Source organism: Buteo buteo, chromosome 3 (genome assembly GCF_964188355.1).
Source record: "Buteo buteo chromosome 3, bButBut1.hap1.1, whole genome shotgun sequence".
Taxonomy (NCBI): domain Eukaryota; kingdom Metazoa; phylum Chordata; class Aves; order Accipitriformes; family Accipitridae; genus Buteo; species Buteo buteo.
In genome coordinates this window covers 35,678,655-35,703,711 of record NC_134173.1, presented here as the reverse complement: position 1 = coordinate 35,703,711, position 25,057 = coordinate 35,678,655, and the positions used below count along the sequence as shown (strand labels likewise).

The 25,057-nt window shown below is 37.0% G+C and overlaps 1 protein-coding gene across 1 annotated transcript in view; it reads right to left on the bottom strand.

Moving 5' to 3' along the window:
* RP1 (RP1 axonemal microtubule associated) overlaps nucleotides 1-23,713 on the bottom strand; it is a 189,955-nt gene extending 166,242 nt beyond the window's left edge. The window contains exons 1-5 of the mRNA XM_075024326.1: nucleotides 23,075-23,713; nucleotides 21,522-21,693; nucleotides 5,414-5,577; nucleotides 3,269-3,355; nucleotides 101-233 (exon numbers count right to left, since the gene is read on the bottom strand). Coding sequence (XP_074880427.1) covers nucleotides 101-233; nucleotides 3,269-3,355; nucleotides 5,414-5,577; nucleotides 21,522-21,693; nucleotides 23,075-23,713 — 1,195 coding nt within the window. The remainder of the gene's footprint in view (nucleotides 1-100; nucleotides 234-3,268; nucleotides 3,356-5,413; nucleotides 5,578-21,521; nucleotides 21,694-23,074) is intronic.
* Between the last annotated feature and the right edge of the window lie 1,344 nt (nucleotides 23,714-25,057).

The following is a 25,057-nucleotide window of genomic DNA, read 5'->3' as shown; positions in this document are numbered from 1 at the left end:
CTGCAGGATGGGAATCTGCCCCAGCATTCTTGCTCCCTCACCCACACCTCTCTCAGCATCAGTCTGTGGCCTGACTTAGCTGATCTGGTATTGTGCTTACCTGGAAGAATAGGCTGACCCTGCTGTAAAACAGGAAGCTCCATAGATATTTCTCCATCAGCCCGGTCCCAGGCCAGCCATCGATGTGCAGGGAAAGAAAACTGCTCCCCTGAGAACAGGTTCAGCAACTGCACCTAAACAGCACCAAGAATTGCAATTTAAGTTGCTGATCTCAGTCCAGATCAAACAGAACATGAAGTGTGTGGGAAGCTGTTGAAATCTGTGCAGGTGGAGCTCTGTGGCACGATCACAAAACTATGGTTTTTGGGCATGTCTGCTTCCCAGACACAACTGTCCTCAATCCAGCTTTTCACTCAGATTCGAAAGTGCAGGGCAGAGTAACTCAAGTGCAGCCAAGAGACAGGGTTTAGCAGCTCAGGCGCAAGCCCACAAAATATAGCCATGTTGTTCCAGCTGGTATATCTACGTGGGCTGGCACTAGGTGGCATGGCTTACCAAACACAGAAGTTCTCACTGGGAAGCTTGGCAATGCTTGCAGCTATATTCCTTTACCTTATTTTCTTATCAGAACAGGAATTAAAGAAAAGAACAGGGTTTGAGTCTTCAGCACTGCTTGTGACATAAATAAACCATGGAAGTGCTAGCCCCAACACCAGCCTGCCCCACACGATTTTCTTCCATGCCCAACTTCTAGCATATAGCAGAAAAAGGACCATATGCACACCAGCTGAAGAAGGGAAGGAGCTCTACTTATTTTGTACTTCAAAGTATTCTTTAGTAAGCACCTCAGAGGCTGCTGTATATTAGAATAGTCCCTAATTATGCTAATTTATACTACTAGCCACACTAGATTTTGGACCAACAGAGAGAAGCAAAGACACTTTTACCTGTAATTTCACTCCTGCTCTGTGCTTTGCAGAATCTAATCTCCTTAATTAGAATATTGAACAAATTCAGAAATACTGGAAACACTTTTATCACGTTGACTGCTTGAATAATAAACTTTAAAGAAAGAGCTTTATCTTGTCTGAAAAACCTGGCACTTCTTGGCCTGTCAACATCTACTGAGGGATCTTGAAAAGGGAACTTTGAGTTAGCAAAGCAGCACTTTGTGGTCATTTGCAGGCCCGATACCATCTCAGTACAGACACAGCCGCAGAAATCATGGGATATTGATGGAGGACTAGCATGCCTAACTGCCAGAAAAGCTCTGCAGTTGTAAAGCACCCTCTCTTCATTTCAGATCTTCCAGAAAAATGTAGGTTCCCCAAGGAGCAATGATAATAAGTGTCGGACCAACTCTCTGTAGGTTGTTTCTGTTCTATGAAGTCTAGACATCAGTGCCTATACTCCTTTGGCTCCCTGCAACACAAAACGCTAGGTTGCTTATAGAGTGTGTTTGGTTGAATGTATTTCTTTTCTTTGACTTTGTGCCCAAAGTTGCAAAGAGCAAATGACCTAACCCTGGCTGATGAAACACTGCCTAAAAACTGTGCCTGATCAACTCAGAATTGGTAAGGAGAAAAAACAAAATTTGTAAGCCAAGAATCAATGGAACACACTGAAGTGTTGAATCCTTCTTTTAAAATTTTACTGTTGATTTCATTAAATATATCCTACCTGGAAACTGAGAAGGGGAATAATAACGTCTCATTTTTTCTTTCCCTTTTTTGTCAGACTTCTTTAAGCTCTCAATTTAAACGGGTGTGTATTATACAAAGCAGGCAGCGCAGCCTCTATTCACAGAGGGTACTGTACAACAAACTCACAAAGGTGCATTTGTTGAGTCAGATTTTATCACAACCAAAACTTCTAATACCAAGATTAAGCATACAAATGAACCTTTTCTATAAGAGAAAACCCACTGTTTTCTTCTAGTTTCTTAACTCAGACACACTTTAGAAATTGCTAGTAACCTGTCCCTCTGTCTCACAGGACAAAGCTATGAGGTATTTTCCACCCTTTCACTGCTTCCACACACGCATTTATGAAAAGAAAAATAGCAAGGAGCAGAAGAAATAAGGATCTTAAATGGTATTCTGACTCCAGCATTCCCCAAAACACAGCACAGCTGGAAAACAAATACCTAGGCTTTATAATCAGGCAATCCTCACCTGAATTGAAATAGATGTAATCCCATAATTCTAGCTTGAAACCTCTTAGATGGAGTCATACTATCAGTGACACAATATTTCAATGTAGACATGCATTGGCTAGAGGTATGAATTCATAGGATCTTGCCTAAATTTCAGTTAACACTGCCCAGACCTTACTTAGTCTTCTTTCTGAGTCTCAGTCCCAGATGAAAACAACTAGTTAAAGCATCAAATAGCCACAGAGTTTGAACATTGATCAGTGAATATTTAACTTCAGTGGACACTTTGCATTAGATAGATCTAGATTTACCCTGAAGTACAATTCTAACAATGAGTTTACCAGTAGCTTCTAAAGCCCTTCATAAACTGCTGTCTCGTAACTGAAGGATAAGAAACTCTGGCACAGAGGGAAGTGTTTCAGGCATGCATTGCGTATCATTGGCACACATAGCACATCACTGATGTTAGCATAAAAGCCAGATCCTTTCATTCCCAGTCCAGAAACCTATATACTTTGCAAACCTATATATTATGCTTCATGACTGAGGCTTGAACTAGCTGATTCTCTTTGCTTTATTATCTTTGCTTTACCTGCATCAAGACCTTTTTTAAATAAAGAGGGAAAAGAACCTGTTATTGTCTTTTTCTCCTCAGAGACACAGAACTAGAAACATTTGCAATGTAGCTCTGGTGCTGTGCAAAAGGACTCAGTGTCAGCCGTAGATTTGAGGAGGTCTTGGCTAGAGTGAGCTCAATGACTTTCTGGGTTTTGGCAAACTCTAGACACTGTACCATACAAAGACTGTAGAAGACTCAGACTACAGCAACCAGCTTAAGCAGTCTTTCTTGCTGCCCAGCCATACATTTTTATAGAAACAATGTACAGCTCTCACTAAACTGCAAACAAACAGCCAAGACATACCATCATAAGCTGCCTTTAATTCCACACAAAAACACTTCTTCATAAATAATCTCCTAAATGAAGTTGCAAGCATTTGATGAGGCTAATATACTTATCCCAGAGATTTTTTCTGAGTCGTATTTTGACTCTGTTGTCATAGCGATAGCTGATACCCTTTTGGAAAGATAAAATTCTTTCTCACTGCTTTTACCTCTTCACAGTGCCAGGCAGGGGAGTTTCCTGCATTCGTATGTCCTATACGTATTTTGTAGAGATGTCCTATGTTTCCAGTATTAACCTGTAAAAGAAACACAACTGATGAAACGCAGAACATTTGTTAAAAGGAAAAGACATGCAACAAATTCGTTTAGTAACTGCCAGGTGACATTTTTCTTTAGAGGAATTAAATATTCTGATACTTAAACAAGTGATTCCAAAATATTTTGCTCCAGATAATCATTAGAAGCTTGGCTCTTTTAAAGGACAACCCTCAAAAAAACCTGTTGGCCTGCCAACCCCATTTAAATGGCTTCAGGATGCTGCTGTAGCTATTTTGCTCCCCACTGAATATTGGCCTCAGTGGGAGATGAATGCAGACTGTATGCATGACTAAAACCCAAAAGTGTCTTGACCCTAAAACCTGGCTCAGTTTAGCATCTCACCTTTCATCCCTGCTACAAAATTACTTCTGTCTCCCAATCGCCTCCCACATACCTCTGAGTTTCACCTCTCACATACCTCTGAGTTTCACCTCCCACATACCTGGAGTACCTCCAGGAGGGTATGCCTTGCAATTTTGGAAAGAATTGTATTCAGCTTTGATGCTTCTTTTTTACAAGTCATTTCAATTAAATCAAATTTAAAAGCTGTATTTGAAAGATTAGCTCTTGGGCAGGCTGGATGAGTGTGTCCAGTACAGATAACAAGGTGCTGAGGGAATAACTTTGTGTGAAGGTTACTCAAACAACTAGTTGTGAACTTAAGTGTAGAAATAGAAAGCTTATCTTCAAGGAACTGGAAACACACCATGAGTGTCTTCCCTTCTTGCTGTATCATTTTTTTTCTTATTATGTAGGCTGGATTTGCTGCCCTTCTGTTGTTTCCTGTAGAATTTGATTTTCATGTTTTCAGTTACAGTGTAGAGGTGGGTGTGAACCGAGTTCCCTGTACCATGAACTTCCCCAAACTCAGTGTTGTAAACAATAAAGAGACAGAGCAGCAAGGACAGACCAGAGTTAACTGAGATCTAGCAAACAGCACAAGCAGAGAGGCTTTTCTCTTTCTATACATTTCAGAGTAGGCACTCCTTAATTGCATTCAGTGCTATGGATACTTACCTAAAAGGAGAATTCTAGGTCCCAGTCCAGGGACTGCTTCCATATTTTGCATTTAAAAGTCATTGGAGGTGAAATTAATTGCAATAATGGAAGCAGGAAACAAAGCCAACAACATCTATTGTGAAGAAGGTATTTTTATCTGTCAGGTACCCAGTCACTTATTTTACCTACTCCTTTCAATCTTATAGCTGGGTTTTTCTGATATCACAGATGGAAAATGGCATACTACTATCAGAGGTGCTGGATTCCTCTGAGAAACTCCATCAGGTTGAAGAGGGCTAAGGATTGCATTTCCTACATCCCAAGCAGCTACAAGGCTGTTGTGAAAAAGGTGAGCTCTTCATCAATGTTGCTATTAAATATCTTTTCTCAGAAGGCGACTTGCTATGCTGGCTACTAACAATGGAAGCACCTGTTTGTTATATGGCCCTATAGCTGGCACGTGCTACAGACACTCACTGACAATCCCAGATACATACTCAAGCTATGCAGCTTTTGATGAGAGACCTATTCTGGCTCACTTAAATCACCATGCCACAAGACTGATTGGGAAGAAATTTGCTTGTGTAACTGGAAGCAGAAACAGCTTCAGCTAGACAGACTTTATTACAGGTATAAAAATTACCACTATTTAAATAAAGCAGCAGGTATTTAACAAAGTTAAAAATTTACTCCCTATCTTAATTCTTCACTTCCTCATTTCATTTTTAATATTGTAGCCCCATTTCAAATTTAAGAACTAAACAAGTATCTCTTGTCCTATATTTCTCGGTATTTTCTTGGGCACTATGTAAATTAACGAGTAGTTCTTCTTAAACAGACAAGAAATATATTGGATCAAATCAGCTTTGGGTAGGTGAGTGGGAAAGGATACTATTTAGTTCTATATTGAAGTCCTGTTTCTTGTTTCCAGGTATGTGTACCATACAAAAAAACTGTCTTTCCATCACATGGATTTTGAAATGTCATGCAATCTGCCAGCATACAAGAGGGCAACACAATGAATATATATTACTTACTGTGAAGACATCTTCATTGCCTCTCTGAAATAATTTCCCCTCCTCTCCATCAAGAAAAATAGGTCCTGAACTGCTGTGATCCCCATACAATGTAATATAAACCTTTGAGCTTGTTCCTGCAGATGGCATATCACTGGTGAGGACTGACACCTTCCATTTCCTAGCTATCAAAAGATAAAAAGACTTACTGAATTACTTAGACTCAAGATTCTTAAGCAAAATGCATTTCAGTAATCAAAATTCTAAATAATACCATGCCAATGAATATAGAAATACGTATTTCACAAAATTACCTCAGGTAAATATTGAGTTTGCTATGTTGGGCATGCAAAAATCAAGAAATGTCAGGTTGCATTCAGATCTTTTGCTCTGCATATGCCATATGACAAAAGCAAATTTGCATGAACGTAGATCACTTTTCAAACACAGTTTTGAAATATTGTATTAAATTGTATTAAATATGGCTTTCTGTTTACTTAGGATATATTTAGCTCTGCCCAGTGCAGTGCTGCGTAATGACAGCCATGCAGGCTCTCAGCAAGCCAGCTCTGAAATGACAAACTCATCACTTCAGGCATTAGGGTCTCTCAAAGCAAATTAGCTCTGCTGAAAGAGACATCTTTAAGAAAGGATCTGTATCTCTGCAAAGTTGTGATGGGTTATGCAGATGTAACAGCTTGTTTGGAATCCACTGAAGGATTATCAACATATGCTTGCATTGCAGTGTTGGCATTATACCCTGAGATACCAATACTCTTTTCATGGTTAAATTTCATAATTATCAAGACTAAGTATATGGATTTAGGCTTTGGTTTAGTGGAAGCTGAGTATCAATGGCATGGAATTAAGGGAAATGGTATCACTGGGGGCTGGCTGATAGCAGGAAGGAATATTAAGAAGACACCCTCACTCCCAATGTTCCAAATTAGCTGATACCCATTTCAAATAGTATACATTTAAGCACCTCCCAAGCTTGCTAAGATCATTTTGCACCACTGATTAATATCACTGTTTCTTAAAAGAGAACTTCCTTTAAAGTACAGCAGCAGTAATAAAGGGCCTTACAGACTACAGAAGCCCCCTATCATCTAATGACTCATCTATGCTACACATTTTACCTGTATTACTGACTTTTCCCTCCATCACAGTATCTTTGATCCTGTCTGCTCCGGCTAAAACACTAAGAAATAACATAGCAATGCTGAGTGAGCTCATAATGATATGATGAATTCTGTGTTTATTGACTATTTGAGATCCTTATTTTGATACTATTTGAGATCCGTGTGCCTTAAACCCCAGGCAATAAGCTATCCTGCAGTTCTGTTGTAAGGTTCAGCAAAACCACTTTTGTTTTGAGTGTCACTCAGTATTTTCAGTGCTAGCTATGGGCATTTCCTTACAGGAGTCAGTGGACATTGATCATGATACATACACAGAATTATGGTGCAACAGAATGTTATTTGAGGACTAGTGAAACCAATGATTTGAGGAATTTGCATTTAGTTTTCTGTGGCATTCTGGAAAAAATAAGGTAGGATTAATGTTTTTACTTGCTCGTGTTTAGCCATGTCCAAAAAGAAAAGGTATTTACAAAATTCATAATTAGGCTGACCTAGGCACGGGACATGTCACTATCTTTGTATCTAGGAAATAAATGAGTTGAGAATATGTCCTCCATACCACTTAGGAGTTATATTTGAATAATTAATACTGCTTTTAATAAAAGGCAGAAAACAAGACACAGTAAAGGCACATTATGAAATCTAACATATTAATGAGACCTGATGGTAGAATCTATAAGTCTTGTTTGTATCTTGCTATAACCACTGTGCTATACCTATTGGGGAAATTTTTACTTCCGTGTGGCCATTGTGCTTTGTGTGTAAAATACACATTCCTTGGGAAATCCAGTATTGTAGAATCAGTAACTATTAAAATAGATACTCTCTCCCATACTTGAGGGGAGAGACAGGGAGACATTAACATAATGCTTGATTCATCTTTGAGGACAAACCTCAAGACATTGAAATTCCACAGTAGCGTTCTGAAATTTACTTATTTGTTTGAAAAATGCTTGTAGGTCCATAACCTGAGTAGAAAGTGTGAAATTTTGAAAGACAGAGACAGAATCTGAGACAAGTCATATTGTTTAAGAGCAGGCATCTAAAATACTTTATTATCATGAGAAATTTGGACTATACACCACTACTCAATTTTAAAGATACTCTTAAAGCAGCACTTTTCTGAAACTATTGTAAATGTGCAGCTAAAGTACCAAGCTTCCTAAGCAATTATATTGTCATTATTAAATAATAAATTGCCAAACAACTACACTTACCAACAGGTTAAACTTCATCATTACAAGAATTGTTATAGACTGAACAAATTAAATTGAAAGAATAGGGAAAAAATAACAACTGTGAGACCTGAGGAGGAAAAAAAACTGGCAGAATCACATTTTCTGACAACAGAGCAGTGTGATCCTTCTCAAAAGTTGTGGTAATCTGCTTTTTCCACAGCTGAAGTTAGCTTGCTGTTTCTGTTACAAAGGGGGTTCTGTACATTATCCAAAGCAGTGTCTGCTCCAACTTTCTGTGAGCCTTGACAGATGACAGGTGACCATATAATTGTCCATGTTAATCTAATTTATAACTGAGAAACTAGCATATGTATAAAACATCTAAGTCACTCTATGTAGGTGTACCTAACCTCTTGTCTTAATTTAGTTTATTAAGGTAAGAAAACTGCATTAAATACTCCTAATTCTTACAGTGGATTAACATGGTAATTAGACTAATGATATTGATAACATCAGTGCTATAAAAGTCAAGTAACTTTTTTAATAGTAATAAATTAAACAATTAAATGGTCTTGCTTTCTTCTGACACCCTTAGAAGATAAATATGCCTTATGCATTTCAGAAATGAAAACCAATAAACGATACCAAAGCATTGCTTCTATACATTCAAATTGAGGATCCTAACACTTCTGAGAAATCAGTCATTTCTCATTAGTTTTTATGTTATATACACTTTTAGGTATGCAAAACCATGTCATCCAGCTTTTTATACATCACACTAGAAATTGTAGTGATTACTATAGATTACTGAGTGCAATGGCTTCTTCTCCAATACACTGTTTTCAGTCTCCTGGAGCCTTTCCAGTTAATAGTTTTCAGTCTTTAGTCATATGTGAATATTCACTACAAAGTCAGTAGAAGATCTGTTTGACCATTTTTTTCAGGTCAAGGATAGTAAAGTTTACCAATAAATTCTCTACTATGTAACTGTTTTGTATATAAGCCCGTCATGCGCTGGCAGTGACATCTGTTTGAAAATTTAATTGTGAGATATTGCTGAAAGAAAAAAAAAAACAACCAGAAAATAGTGTATTTAGATGAAATGCTAATCTTGACTCTTATTGAATAAGATTTTTGTATGATAAATATTTTTAAAATTCCTCAATATTTATATCAATTCACAGTAAAATCAGTCCAGAATGTCTTCAATTTAAAATGAGCAAATTTTCAAAACTAAAGGAAGATGTTAATGAAGTCAATAGAACTGAAAAGCAAGGTATAGCAAAGGAAAATTAATGAAAAAGGTTATTTAACCATACACATTAAAAGAGAATAAGCAAAGATGACTATGTACAATATGTGCTGAATTTGAGAACACTAAGTATGCCTTTACAATAAAGTGAAAACTGCCTTTTTTTTTTTATTTATTAGATAAGAACAGTGACATACAGTGATTGGGGAGTGTCAGCATTGTTGACAAGAATGGGCTATGGAATGGGAAACTTAAAATGGCAGATCAGAATGGGATGATGAGTGCACTGAGAGACTAAAACCTATGTATCTCATACCAAAGCAATACCAGGTATTGTTTTTGAACAAATTTTAAATTAAAAGACAGTTATCTCCAGATATATACAGCTAAACAGAAAAAAAGATTACCAGCATCAGTTTAACGCAGATACATGGCACAAGGTATCCAGACTTGCATTGTTCAGGTACCTGATCTCCTCCGTGATGATGAGAATTCATCTATGTAGACAAGGAAACTACAGTAGCTCTAATCTATCCCAGCATTATATCAGAAATTAGTAGCTAAAATGGAGAAGTGGATTAGTGCAAGACTGTAGAGTAAGAAAATAACTAGCTAAATGGGAAATTATAAGTTTGTGCAGAAATTAGAAGTATTAATTTATAGGGATACTAGTAAGTTTCTCAGCAATCAGTGTTGGAATTCATCTGGATTTCATATTTTCTTCAATATACTGTATAAAGTAGGTAATTTCTGTAACAATCTCTAAGAATTGTCAAAGTATAAGTGGATCAGAAAATCCAGAGTAGTAGAAAAGGGATAATATGTAAAAGCATAAAGTTCAAGGAAATGCATTTTAAAAATACTACCAAAACTTAATGCTATGAACAGGTAATTTATCACTTAAAAAAAATAGAGTGAGTCATCGATGTGACTGTAAGTTGCACCAGGAGAGAGATCTCTATGTAGAGACATTTTACTGTCAGTGTCCCAGAGTTCAGAGAGACAACCTTCCAAATACTGCATAAAGTTCTGGTAACCATATTCAAAAAAAGATTTATTGAAACTAGAAAAGGTCCTGAGAAAGACAACCATGACAATTAGAGGAAATGGAGAAAATGTTTATGTAGGAGAAAAAATTGAGACAATGTCTGATTTTATTGATAGATACCAAGGAGGAAAAAGACATATCTAAGTCAATGACAATGATGGCTTTGGGACACATGTATATAAACTAACCATGACTAGGCTTAGGATAGAAATTAGAAAACAGTTAAGACAGACATCAGAAGAAGGACTCAAGCTCTAGAACATCCCTCCAGTGGAAGCTGTAATGACTATAGATAACAAGTTTTAAAATTATATTTAGTAATTAAATGGAATTACTTAATTGTGTGGTTTCTTTCTAGCAGGAAGCTAAACTAGATAAACTGAAAATTCCTGGGACTGTGATCTATATGTTTTATTGACTGTTTCTTTTTTGATAATGGCAAGACAAAAACTGAATTCCTTCTAGAAGAATGGCATAATCTATGTAAAGCCCTTGAATGCCTGCTGAATTGTTTTCTGTCCTGTTCTTTACACATTATTTAATATGCTTGACACTTCCAAGTGTATTTTATCCTGACTAATTCAGAAGGACTCTACATCTTTTGCAGTTAATTTGCAGAATTAAGCTCCCTATATAAAGTAGCTCATACTACTCATGGTGGTTTTCCCTCTGTCAATCAGTATGTTGCTCTAGTCACCAGCTTTGTGAGGTTCTCTCTTCAGCCTTCTCCAAACTTACCTAATGGAAGCAATTTTATTTTATCTGCCTATCTCAGCCACTTAATATTCTATATCTTTCCTGAACCATTAATGAATATATAAACCCTATGACAGTATGGTACCTCTCACTGTCAAGCTTTTTTCCTGCTCTGAGGTGACCATTTCATTCCTTCTCTTTCAGTTAACATACTAAAATCAGAAGCAAGTCTTTCAGTTAATATAAAAATAATTTCAGCACTTGCTGTGGTCTCTGCTAATTGTAACCTCAGGCACTACCTCACATCTCACCTTTTTAGTGCTTAGTTTGCTCAGTAACCCTATAATAAACATCTGATTAAAGGTTCTTGAACCTTGATCTGAAAAAGTTAAGGTGCTGTGAAGGCAGCAGAAAGACTGCAAGTGATGGAGACATATATATAGCTGTTAATTTGCCTATTTAACATTTAGACATTATTTGCAGCATAGAACCCTGGTACACAGAACATGGCATTTAGTTGGATTCTAGTAATTTCAAGCTTCATTTTCCAAACATAGGTTTTATTTCTGTATTGACATGTAAAATGATGAAAAAATACCACTGAGACTCTTCACTTGGAACAGTTCTAAAACATGCAAAGGAGGACACCAAAAAATGTGGAGATGGAGGGAAGAACATCAGAAACAAGGCCAGCATAGGAAATAACACACAGATATTTGGTGTGAAATAAATTAGATTATATATGTTGCTTTAGGGTGGTAATGCTAATTTATTACATAGAATACACTGCTTCAAACAACACAAAAGTATCACTTATTTATGGGGAAACATATCTGCCACCAGAATCCTAAAAAGAATTGAAGAGCACTTCTAGGTTTCCTACCTGTACTGCAAACCCCTTTTGCTCCAGATCCAAATTCTACTTCCCCTCCATGTGCCTTCTGTCCCACAGGGAGACAATCAAAGCCTCTGGGCCAAAAGGGATTTGGGTCAGCCTTTAATTTGGTCCCAGTGATAACCAAAAGATCATGATCCAGGGCTTATCACAGCATGTACATTCCAGTTAGTCCAGACACAGTCTCCAAGAGTACAGAATGGCCAAATTCTCATTCTCTAGAGTTTAAAATATAACCAAAAAACTGAAATACTCTGCCTAATCACAATATACATGAAATATTTTCCAATTTTATATTTAAAATCATTTGCTGAAAATTGTAAACCTTGTAAGTGCTTACTATGCACACATAATATTAAAAAAATGCTGTAAACAGGTATTGAAAATAATTCTAATAAGAGATTGAAAAATCCTGAAACATATTACATATGCCTTGGTTTCTCATAATACAACATATTTACAAAAAAATACCAAACAAAAAGAACATGGATCACTTTTAAAGTACAGACGTTACATAAGAACACACAACTAAAACTTGTGGTGTGTATAGAACAATTTTAAGAGTGAGCGGTGCTGCCTCAGAAAGGACTATGGCAAGGGCAGTCAGGAAGTCCACTGACACACAGTTTCCCTTCTCAGTTCCTGTGGAACCCCAGTAGCAATAAATAAGCTCCTTTTCTAGTATCCTCTGGGTAAAAGAGGTAAACTTCATTTGGGATCCCATATACAGGCTGAAAGATCTTTACTGACATAAATATTCTGAAGTTGGCCTTTAAAAACCAGAGGAGCAATTTGATAATGTTAATCTACATAAAATTAACATGACTTCAGTTTCCAACTTTTCATTGTATTACAGCATTTCAACAGTACTTCCTACTTTTCATTTCAAATGAAACATATCAGTTGGTTTTGTTCTGGAAGAAGCATTTCTACTGAAAGATGATTCTCAAACCCCTTTCTCAAATGTCATGAAATATAAGAATCTTATATTGGAACTCAGGAGGGTATTTCAAATTTCAGTTCTCTGTTCTAATAAGCACTAGTTGTTTCTCTACAAATAAGATGGTCAATATACAAAGGAATATCTCTGAGCAGACAACATTTCAGGGAAAAACTGTTTTTTAACCACAAAATCACTGTCTTAGAGGAACAGCTTTTTCTGCCTATGTTGGTCCCCATAAAAATCTAAGTAATTATCTGTATTTCAGCAATGATATAAAATTGTGATTTATATTTATCTAGGTCTGGGCTGTATTCACATTGGGAGTTTCACTGGGTGTGGCATTCAGCAATTTATTTTGTGATTTTTTTTTTCTGAAGACATTTTCACTAGTCTAATGTTATAGAAATTCCAAGATGTCTGTTACAAGTCTTTCTCATCTTCACTGCTTCCATTGTCCATTGTACAAAAGCAAACTACTTCTTCTCCTCCTCCTCTTCTTCGTCCTTCTTCTTCTTGTTTGTCTTCTTCTGTAGGAAAAGTATTTTCATTTTTCAGATTTTCAGAGGCATTGTGTTCAATGTTATTTAAAGAAGTGTCACACTTCAGAAATGTTTCAGAATGACAGGTTTCTGCTGGATCTGCCAACATGGGAGAAAATTTTTCTCCAACAATATGAATTAGGCTTATTCTTAGGGTTTGGCATATTTTTGGCTTTCTGTTGGGTAGCTCACTGTTTGTGCCCCTCACAAGATCACTGGGTATGTGTTTGGATACATTATTTTGACAATTGCTGACTTCCACAGGTTTTACATTCATATCCTCTATAACATGTAACTTCCCTAAACTGCTTGTGTCTTTCAGTGCTGAAGATGCAAGTATTCCAAAGTTACTAAAAAAATCTAAGGTGTTATTAACATAAAACCTATTAAAAATCTTATTGGCAATCTTATTGATACAGTTATTCTTCAGAGTCACATGATTATTTTTGTCTTTTACTATATCTTCGCCTGGCCATTGTAAATGTTCACTCTTTTTGGCCAACAAACATGAACCCAGCTGGTTCTCAATATCAGATGCCTTTTGGTAGGCATATCCTCTCTGTTCCTCATTAATTGGTGTGACTGTCACCGTCAGTATTGGACAATGTTGGCCACATATAGCATGGAGTTTATCCAGAGAATCTTCTTCCCGAAGAGCACTTCTGTTAGCATTAGTAACATCTGTTGGCTGAAACTGTACGGGTTCGTCATTTAAAGGCTGTTCCAATGGATGCACCTTGTTATCAGGCAATCTAAATTCCACAGATGTGAAGGCTGCAAAATTGGTATCAGCCTGTGTGGAAAGATGTGTGGAAGTAGAACCTACCACGACTGATGGTTTGATCTTTTCTTTGTTTGCTGCAGGAAGGGGAGTGATCTTACCATTGTGGCTAGGTTTGCTTTTTGTTCTTAAGTCATCCTGAAAGGGGTCTGAATCACTATTGTGAGGTATATTGAAGTAGTTGCAAAAATTTTCAGAGGGTTTAGCCATGTCTTCAAGTTCTGAAGAAGAGATTTCATTGAGGTCTGGGTACTGATTCAGATTGCCAAAGTGTGAGTACGGAACATCATCACTGTTAGCATCAAGGACTGTGTCTGTTGATGTTGTATCCAGATTACCATACATTCCAGTCCGTTCAGGTGGTGATCTTCTTATCAAATGATTTTCTTTGAGAAGCCATTTGCCTTTATCTATCAATATTCCTTCATCCTCATTAGCTCGTACACTAGGTTGACAATGCTGCTTCGGAGATTCCCCTGAACGGTCATCAGTATAACTTGTCTCTTCTCTGTTAAGAGTAGGTTGTGGTGTTGGTAAAGAAGTGTTTTCTCTTCTCACTATCATGTCATTTTTGTTTATATTTACTGGAAATTCTTGTGAGGGTAGTGAAGAATGTGACAATTTCTCTACAGAGCAAGACCTAGGTTCTTGAGAAAAATAAATGTTTTTTTCCACCACTGCAGAGTGGAATTCTTCAGAATCTTTTTGAAATACTTTTGACATATATGGAAATCCTCTGTGAAAGTCAGGCTTAAATGAAGCTTCCGTCTTGCCATAAAGTCGTTCAATAGTTCTTTTTACATAGCCAGTGTTATAATGTTTTTCAAGCACTGCTTCCTCCCCGCTTTCATTGGTCAAATCACTGGATGCTCTAAAGTTATAATCACTCTCTTCAGTATCTGGTCTGTAATCTGACCAGTCTGAAGTAGCAGGACTTTGTAAGCATTTTTTTAATTGAGAAGTGTCTGAACTAATTTTATTCTCCAGTTCTTCTATTTGCAATTTCTGTTCTCCTTCGCTCATATCACATTCTGTAATTTGCTTTGATTCATAACAAAATGATAATGGAGAGACTGTAGATAACCTCTCAGAGGTTTCCTCACAAGTTTCTACATCTTCCTTGTCTTCCTGTACAGAATAATCCTCATTATTATATTCTACAGAGGTTTCAGCAGCTAGTTTAAGTTGATTATTTGATTTTTTGTCATTATCTGCTGACTTTGGATCAACATTCTTATCTTCACTTTTATCGGTAGTAACATGTATAATATCTTTTTCACCTTCTAACTCAGAAGTATCCTGATCTAAAATACGATATTTATCATTAGAAGTTACACTATGAACTGTCGAGTTAGGTTCTACTGAAGTTTCTGACTCTTCATTATTGAATGATGTATCAGTGTTTTCTTCTTGAGATTTTTTATATAGGCTCTCAGGCATTTCTTCATTTCTTTCACGTAGCTCTATAGCTGATGCAAGGCTACAGGTATTTGAATTAGTATCAGCATATTGACCATCTACCTGTGTTTTGGGAGCACTCAAGTCTAAAGTCTCTGTTTCTCTACAAAGATCTTTCTGTATAACAAAACAGCTTTCTAATTCACCAGTCAATTTTAGAGCTTCTTCAGAATTTACACTGTCCCTTGGAATACAAGGCTCAACAGATTTTTCATTTTCATGCAAATGTATACCATTATGAATTTCAGATATGGGCATATTCTCATGGCAATGTGCGGAGTCTTGCTTTTTGAGTTCCCCCCCAAAGTGTAATAAGTTGTTTTCTGTTGATTGGTGAAAATGTGAGAAGGCAGCCTTCAATTCATCAACTTTCTCCATGACTGTGGTTTGTTTCAGAAATTGTAACTGTGTAAATATTTCAGAACAGCTACATGCAGTTTTTTGCATATCATCTTTGTTTGTCCCAATCAAACTCTCTCTCAGATTCAGTACAAGTAGCCAAGCTAGGAGGACATTGGAAGAAGAACCAAAAGCTGAAGGAGAAAGATCTGAAAGGCTGCAAGCTTTTCCTATACATCCACTATGTTCTTTCTGGAGACCAAGCAAAGTTGATTGTAGTTCATGTAGCAACATGCTAGACATGCAATTATTCTGAATATCAATTCCCATTTTCTCATTGACAATTGTGCAATCAACTTGAACAGCAACTTCAGATTTTTTTCTTTTACATAGGTTGGTATCTTGAATATCAACTTCTGGCATTTTTTTATCATTGTCATGTGTTTCATGAAACAAGTGTAGTTTACCATCATGATGAAATTCTGACTTTAGGGAACACTTGGACTCTTCTACTATAGTTGTATTAGCATGAATGAAAGAGTCAGTTTGTATTTCACCTGAATCCTTGGCTGATTCTTCTAAAGTTCCCAACTCACAAATAGGCTTTAATGTTTTTTTTGTCAGATTATGTTCAACCAGATGGTTTTTTCCAGTCACATGTACTTTATTTGTGATAAATCTGGTTTCTTTATCTATAGAAGCATCAGTATCTTCTTTAGGAAAATAACAGACATTGCTATTCTCTGCATTTCCTTCTTTTTTATTTATAGGGGGTAAGACAGAATTTGGTAACAAGTTTTTCAGCCAAGTTTGGACATAGTTTTCAAGTGAATGCTTAACAACTTCCTCTTGAAAATCCTCCTGTTTTAGAGCCTCTAGTGTAATGGGTCTCTCTGACATACTTAACTTATTTGCACCTTTACTTAGATTTTTCTTCATCCCCTTTTGCTTTTTCTCTTTCTTTGATGACAAATTTTCCAAAATATTCTTTTCCTTTTCTTTTTCAAACTTAAGATTCTTTGGCACTTCTGACAATGAAATGACTGCCGAGTTGTTAGATGTCTGTTCGAAAGAATTGGTTGTGAGATGTGTGCCTTCTTTCTCAGTACTCAGTGTATTCTGAATGTGTTCTGATTCATTGTTTGAATCAATTGCCATTAAACCATCTTCACTCCTTGCAGATGAAACGATACTTTTTTTTTTGCCTGACTTCAATTTTACCTTGGCCAACTTGTTGTTATTACTTTTTGGGGTTGTATTAGATGATAATCCATTCTTCTCCACTGAATCCTGGTGATAGAACTCATCTTCAGGACATATGCTTTTGTCTGAATTGACAGACCCATCATTTTTTTTTACAAAAAAATCCATTCCTTTTTTCTGAGGTATTTCAGAATAATTATCCATAGCCTCTGTTGTGGAATCCTGTGTGGTTTTGTCTGTGATATGCATTCCCTCATTTTTAATTATCCCTGAAATTTCTTTATCTTTTTGATTTTCATATGTACCTTGCTCTAGAAAGTTAGATGATTTTCTTTTCTTCTTCTTTTTGGTGAGGGAAGGTGCAGATTGACTGTCATCAATGACATGTGTTGCCGCCACAGATTCAATCCTGACACTGATTTGATTCTCACTTTCAGTAACAATAGGAAAGAATCCAGTTGTTGGGTTTATTTTCTCAGTAGGAGCTTTACTACTTGGAGGTACCATCATCTTCATCTGGCTGTGTCCGGGACAGGCTGAATGCGCTGGATCTTGAGAAATAGGTAATAAATCAGCAGCTTTGTGTTTTGTTTCTTCTTTTGACTGACATATTTCTGAATATGTAATGAAAGAACTCAGTGATCTTTTTATTTGTTTAATATCACATGACTCATGGATATGGTCTGCTGAACCTGGTCTAGCTGCCTGGTAAATTTTTGATGATGGTATGAAACCACTGATGTTAGCTTTGCAGGTTGATACTAAACTGTTATATGTACCTTGTTCCACGACTGATTTCTCCAATATATTCTGCACCAATTCATCTTCATCAGGCAGTTCTAATGTCTTCCTATTTGTGGTTTCTATTAAATCGTTACTTTTGTGGCTTACTTTAAAAAGCATTTCTTCTTTTATATTCTCTGAAGAAAGCTTTAATATATCATTGCCACTCATCTCACTAAACTTTGGATTACTGACACTTGATTTTTTTCTGCTTGAATGAGCTACCATGCAATACTCAGATTTATTTTCTCCATTCTGTATTTCCTCACTGTAGGAAAACTGTCCTATTGTCTTCTCCTGAACCTCTTTCTCAGATACCAAGGTGACACTTTCAACTATGGCCTTTTTTTGTCTAACACGCCTTGGCCCAGGGGTGGGAGGCCTATAAAAGCGAGGCCTGATATTATCCTCAGGTACATTGTTTACATCTAGATCTGCAGTATTGTCCTTCTCACACATATGACAACCAGCAGTTTTTAAATCAGACTCTGATTCCTTGTGTGACACTTGGGCATTTAATTGCTGTAATGAGTCTCCCTCTTCTTTATTGTAGCTCTTCAAAAATGGAGCATCTTTTGGTTTTATGTGTTCTGATACATTTACATTGGATAAGCAGTCTTCTGCACACATTGCAGAATTGCAAATGGTGGTATTTTTGTCATCAGAAAGGCCAGCACGACTTACAGTGGTTGTCCATTTAATGGTTTCTTCCTCTTTAATTTTGAATCGAACTTTCATTTCCACTGTGATACTGCCGTCTTGATTAAGGTGAACAGATTTCTCAATGTCATCTTCGTACTGTGCCACAGATAAGTCTTCACCAGTAACTGACTGATTTCCTCCTATACCATTATGGCTGTCAGGAACATAGGAAGAATTGGAGTTGTTATCATTTGAGTTGTTATCATTGCTGGACCCTTTATCAGAAGAAACTGAGAATATCTGAGATCTTGAGCTAGAGCTCATTTCAGCAATTACTACCAATAATTACATTGAAAGAACCCAAATTCATTCAGTAGGTGGAAAGTAGAGCGGACAAATATCATGCATGAGGATCCAGATGATGAGACAGCAAACCAGCAGCAAAGGAAGAGAAAAGAAGAAAGGAGAAAAATTAGTCCAAAAGAAGATAATGAAGTGTGTTTATTTTACCAGAGTATTAGAAAGTAAAGAGAAAAACATGGCTAATCTTGCAGTTCATTTTAAGAAGTTGTTAGAGAAATACAACCAATTTTTAATACAGAATCAAGCATTTAACTACTTTTCCACTTAATTTTATTTTGCAATAGGTTCTTTCTAATGCCAGAGCTAGAGTCTTATTTGAAGCTCCAAAGCCTAAAAAAAATACTAAATACTCTCATTTTATACTTAGTTGGGAGCTGAGGTTGCCTTGAACTTTTCAAGGGATTCACAGGCCCTCGCTTGTTTGGGCTTCAAGCTACCAACTTTACTTCTTCTTGCCTGAGTGATCATTAATATATCATTTCCTAATGGATCGTACAGTTAGTGCTAAAATGTGTCAGTCAAGGTGAACATATATCTCCCTAGGCTTAATCGAACAATCTGCAGCATATGAGTAATTACTGTGAGTAGTGTCACTGATACATGAATAAAGGGTTCAGATCCAGTCCCCTGGACTGACCTTCTATAGAGAAGTAAACATTGAAGCACTTGAACTTCTTCTAAAATCTGAATTTAAATCATGACATTCTGAGATACATTTTATGCTACAGTACTGTAGACAATGGTGCAAAAATCAGTAAAGCCAATGAGAATGCTTCCAGACTTCAATTAATTTTGAGTATGGCCCAATATGTTTGCACACACATTAAATATTCCCAAAATATGTTTTGATTACTCTGTAATAACTTGGCTTTTAAAAAATCTTATCTCATCTCTCTAGCAGTTGTCACTGAAGAGGTGAGAGATGAAAGAACATGAGATAAAAGTAAAGTTTTGCTGTCTTCCAAGAAGTTCTGCATGTGTGAGGGAAACAGTGCATGTACACCCACACAAAGACATCCACAACTTCTACTGTAACCTAAATATATAGGAGCCACCATTTAATAGAAAGGTTTCACTTGCAGAAAGGTATTTTAACACATGTAATATGTTAACTTATCCACATTGCTTGAATTTAAACTTTTTTTTTTTTAAAGTGAGTCTCAAATGGTCTCAAATCAAGGCTTTCACAATTAACATATTACTATTACAGATACGTATCTATAATTTCAGGCAGATCGCCTTGCAAGTTTCCCAGGTATGTGCTTTACCATGAACAGAATCAGAAATAAAAGTTTGTACTAACTCCTCTAACACAGACCAGACCTTATGCTTCCCAAAGTAAAAATCTCACCTTCTCTGTCTCAGGAAACGGAATTGGAACAAAGCACCTGAAATCTGATTTTTCAGGCTCTCACATCATCAGTGATGTCTCCTACACAGGATACTTATGAATTTCTCAGGTTAAAGACAAAAGAGGGTTGGTTTTTTCTCTCTCTTTCTGTAATTGCTGTTAACTAAGTATTAGAACAGGGAGTTTATCAGATTCTCAGCTACTCACACTTTTTACAATTGCAAGGCCCAATCTCTGGCTCAAAGCAAAATTTGGGTAGGACATTTTGTTTTTGCAGAACTTTCATTCTCAAAATGTTCTTATTCATTCTCTCTTGACTCATTAATTATGCTCTGCAAACAGCTCTCAAGCTGAGCAAGTCAAAGAACATGAAGGTTGAGAAAAACTAAAATGAATAGTTTGGTGGGGACATAATAAACTGTAAGGGATGTGGATGAAACTCCTTCAAGTAAATGGAAGTCAAGTGTCTTATGTATCAAAGTGCTCCATGACACAGTCAAGATTACCATGGAAAGTCTCAGTACATGAACAATTACAGTGTTCCCTGGGCTCTCCAGTACAGCATACAGCTGTATGAAGAGTACAAGGTACCTCTGGATTTAACAAGTTTCCTGTATGAAGAGTACAAGGTACCTCTGGATTTAACAAGTTTCCCCCTAGACAGTACCTTTGCCCTACAGGATGCTCTAATGCTGAGGATTCCCACATGACCTAAAGCTCTGGTGTCGCAGCATTTTGTTCCCCTCAACCTCAGGCTATTCAGCTAGCCTGGCTTCTCTCCAATAGCTCCTCATGTTCTTGATCATCCACTGGCCGCTTCACACTCCTACAGACCTTGTCAGTGGCACAACTCCATGACTAATCAAAGGGAAAGTACTTATTTGTGTATCTTTTCCCAAACTTATCCAAAAAACATGTATCACAGCCATGAAGATATAGGAAAGGATGACACTGTTTAGACAAAAGCAGCTTCAAAAACACAATGAATTTGCGAGTGGATCAGTGCTATTTGGGTGTTTTTCCTGTTTATGTGGAGCATGGGACACAGGAAAAAGTGAAAGTCATGACAATGATAAGCCAAACCTCCACTTGCTAAGGTAAGTTCTGAAAACTGCACAAAAGTTTTCCTCAAGAAATTCAGTCAGTTAAGAGCCTGAAGTAGCCTGTGGCTTCTCTTTTACCACTACCGTTATTAACCGTGACACCAAAAAATTAATAACAATGACAATCAAGTGCATTAAAATAAAATATACTTATAGATTTGCATCCATATTCTGAATAAGTCTGTTTGAAATAAAATATGCAAACTAGCTGAGTACTTAGCAGAAACTTACATTTTAAAAAGAACATTAATACTTTCATCTTTCTTATGCTTATAGAGGAGTCAGAGCAGATATAAACAGTTTCAACTGGCCTTTTTGAATATCCTTGATCCTAGTAAGATTGTCATGGTTTATGTCTTATGCTAAGAGAGGTAAACCAATTAATAAAATACAAATTAATTCAAAGAACTTACTATTTTCACTGTCTGACTTGGCATTTGCTTTTGGGTACACACGATTTGCAATTCCAAGCAATTTAGCAGGGCGTGAATACCCAAGAGAATCATAATTGCTTGGTTTAAAAGGCTCTCTCCCCGCTGCGACTACAGCTCCAGAGCACAATATCAGGGCCTGAAGATTAGGAACCTGGAAAAGAAAAGTAACATTAAATTCTCTGCCTTAGTAACCACAAAAAAATAATGTAAGAGATTTATCCCTTTCATGCTTTAATATCTTCACTTCTTAGTCTCTACATTAGTTTGCAGCAGGCTATTAAATATGTATCACAGCATGGAATTAATTTTTCAATTCCTATAAGGCAATTCCTATCTCTGTAAGGGTATGTCTTGTTATATAAATATATTAGAAAAAGACTTCAAGAAGCAACTTGGATCCAGATCAAAATTTTCTTATAATTTAAGTGTTTGCATATGTAATTTTGTTTCATCATTGCACAGTGACTGTTCATAGCCATAAAACAAGAATATATATTTGGAGGTAGGTATAATTATTAACATGTATTTGGAGGAAGAAAGGGGAAATTGAGAATACACCAGAAGTACTTGACCTGTGCTGCCATAGAGGAACAGGACAGCATCACAGAACAATATACATGGGAAAGGACCTCTGGAGGTCATGTAGTCTAACCCTCTGCTCAAAGCAGGTCTAACTGGATCAAGATGCTCAGAGCCTTGTCGAACAGTTTTGAATTTATGTTCCAAAATATACTGCAAGATAAGTCTTACAGACTGCACTTCACTTACTTATAGGCGATACGGACAGTTTCCCAACCTAATACAGAGTTTCACCAAATGGAGGGTAAACGCAAGATTTCCCTTGAACTCTTGAAGCTCTGCATGGAATTCTCTTTCTAGACACCTGTTAGGTATAATCACAAGTGCTTTTCTGTGGTTAAACAACACACAGATAAAACACTAAGTGAGATAAAATTCTATAAAATAAAAGAGTATGTGAGTTGAAAATCAGGATTATTGGTGCTGCATCTTCTGGGTTTAGAGGTACAGAACCTGGTCCATGGTCTGAAAACTATAATAGACAGTCAGGTGTCATAGTTCCAAGTAATTAATAGCAAACCACTCTGCATTTGTGTAATGATAAAATATGTGTGGCTATTAGGTGCTACTTACCATATTTTTAAAACATTAAAAATCACAGATAAACAGCCTTAAGACCAAAGAAAGTTTCTGTATAAATGGGTAAAAATATAGAATTCAGAGCATGCCTGAAAGAGGCCTGGGTAAGAAAAAGAAAAGTGTTTTTTCATGATGACTTAAAATAAAATGTTATCACTTGCTTCTCTCTGATTGCAAGATTCCAGTATATTTCCTCCAAGCTAGTAGCCTTTCTGAAGGGGAAAAGGCATAGAAAGGAAACAGCTGAAATTCAGCACATCAGATCTTACACCAGACCAGTGTCCCAAGCTTAGAATTGATAAAATCACCTTTTTAATTAAAAATAATCTAGAAGAAATCATAGAAAAATTGTCAGTACTCATCTTTATTCTCACCTTTCTGCCATCAGTGGTATATAGTTTCACGACTGGATATTGCATTAACTCACTCATATAATCCAGAAAGGCCTCAAAAGTTTGTGTATTTTTCTTTCCCAGGACTATGGTGCGTCTGAGTCTTACATCCCCGTTTTTGAAAACAAGCATTTTTTTGGGAGTTGTTATTTTGCTTTCTCGATGGCCAAATCCATCTTCATTCTCCCTTGCTAATTGCACAGCGCGACGACGAGCGCTGACAGGCCTACTGATCTGCCAGGGCAGTGGCTTTTTGCTAGCCTGTTCCAGGTTGATGGGCTTCATTTTCCTCTGATGGGAGCAAATATAAGATTTTCCATCTTCAAGATCCTCCAAATTGGTAATGCTGTGTCTCCCTTTTGGTGTACTAATATTCCTTACTCCAAAAGGTAATGGGACCCGTTTGGATAAACTATCTAGCAGGGCATCAAATGTTTTGTAAGACCGGTTATTAATGACCATTTTGATCCCATTAAACTGAGGATCTCCACTTTTATAGAAACAGATCCGTTTTGCCACAACAGGTTCAGTAACATTGAAATGCCGCGTGGATAAACTCTGTTCACTCTCGGAGGAGTTTGGCTGATTCACTGAATAACTAGTTGAAGGTGTTTCACTCATTCTGACAGCAATCTGGAAGAAAGAGGAGATGGATGTAAAAGTTTTCTTATGACTAGTAATAATATGGTCTACATTTTGAAAGGTGCAGACAGAGAATTTGTAAGAAATCAAGAGCAGCAAGTTGTGACAAAAATCACTGGATTTAAATGGATCCAAGCTGTTATCTCTAAATTCCACAAAGACTCCAGTACTGTTGGATTAAGTTAGCATAGGTCTGCTTGCAAATATTCCCAAAACTCTCCAATGTAATTTCAAATCTCTTATCATTTTAGTACAAGGGACCTTGCCTTAGAGGAAGGTACTTTGTCAGTTGTGCTGGTTTTGGCTGGGATAGAGTTAATTTTCTTCACAGTAGCTAGTATGGGGCTATGTTTTGGATTTTTGCTGAAAACAGTGTTGATAGTTCAGGGATGTTCCTGCTGAGCAGTGCTTACCCAGCATCAAGGGCTTTTCTGCTTCTCACCCCACCCCACCAGCGAGGAGGCTGGGGGGGCACAAGGGGTTGGGAGGGGACACAGCTGGGACCAACTGACCCCAACTGACCCAAGGGGTGTTCCAGACCATAGGACGTCATGCTCCGCACATAAAGCTGGGAAGAAGAAGGAATGGGGGTGACATTCAGAGTGATGGTGTTTGTCTTCCCAAGTCACCGTTACACGTGATGGAGCCCTGCTTTCCTGGAGATGGCCAAACACCTGCCTGCCCATGGGAAGTGGTGAATGAATTCCTTGTTTTGCTTTGCTTGCATGCGTGGCTTTTTCTTTACCTATTAAACTGTCTTTATCTCAGCCCATGAGTTTTCTCATTTTTACTCTTCTGATTCTCTCCCCCATCCCACTGAGGGGGGAATGAGCGAGCGGCTGTGTGGGGCTTAGTTACCGGCTGGGGATAAACCATGACATCAGTCCAGAATGATAATAAGATGTTTTCTTTCTTGAGGATGAAGCTAATGACATTTCATAATTAAGATATAAGAAAAATCCTTATTAAGAGGGAGTAATTTGTGCCTAGGCATTAGCTATATTCAGTCCAAAATAACAAAACTGAAAGACAATACAATTCATTCTGATCTCACATACTAGTTTTATACCAGGGCAAATCCACTGGAGTCAGAGAAAAGGTTCCTGATTTACTACACTATAAACTATACCAGAATAAGGCCCAAAACATGTTTTAGAGTTAAGTGGCATCATAAATTGGCAGATCGTTTGCTTTTCTATTATAAGTTTTGTATTTCATGATACATAAACCACTACAATATTTGCATTTATACTGAGGGAAAAACTACTGAACAAATAAGACTTTTTTAGTAAGAGAAAAGTCTTTAAATCCTTTATACAGACA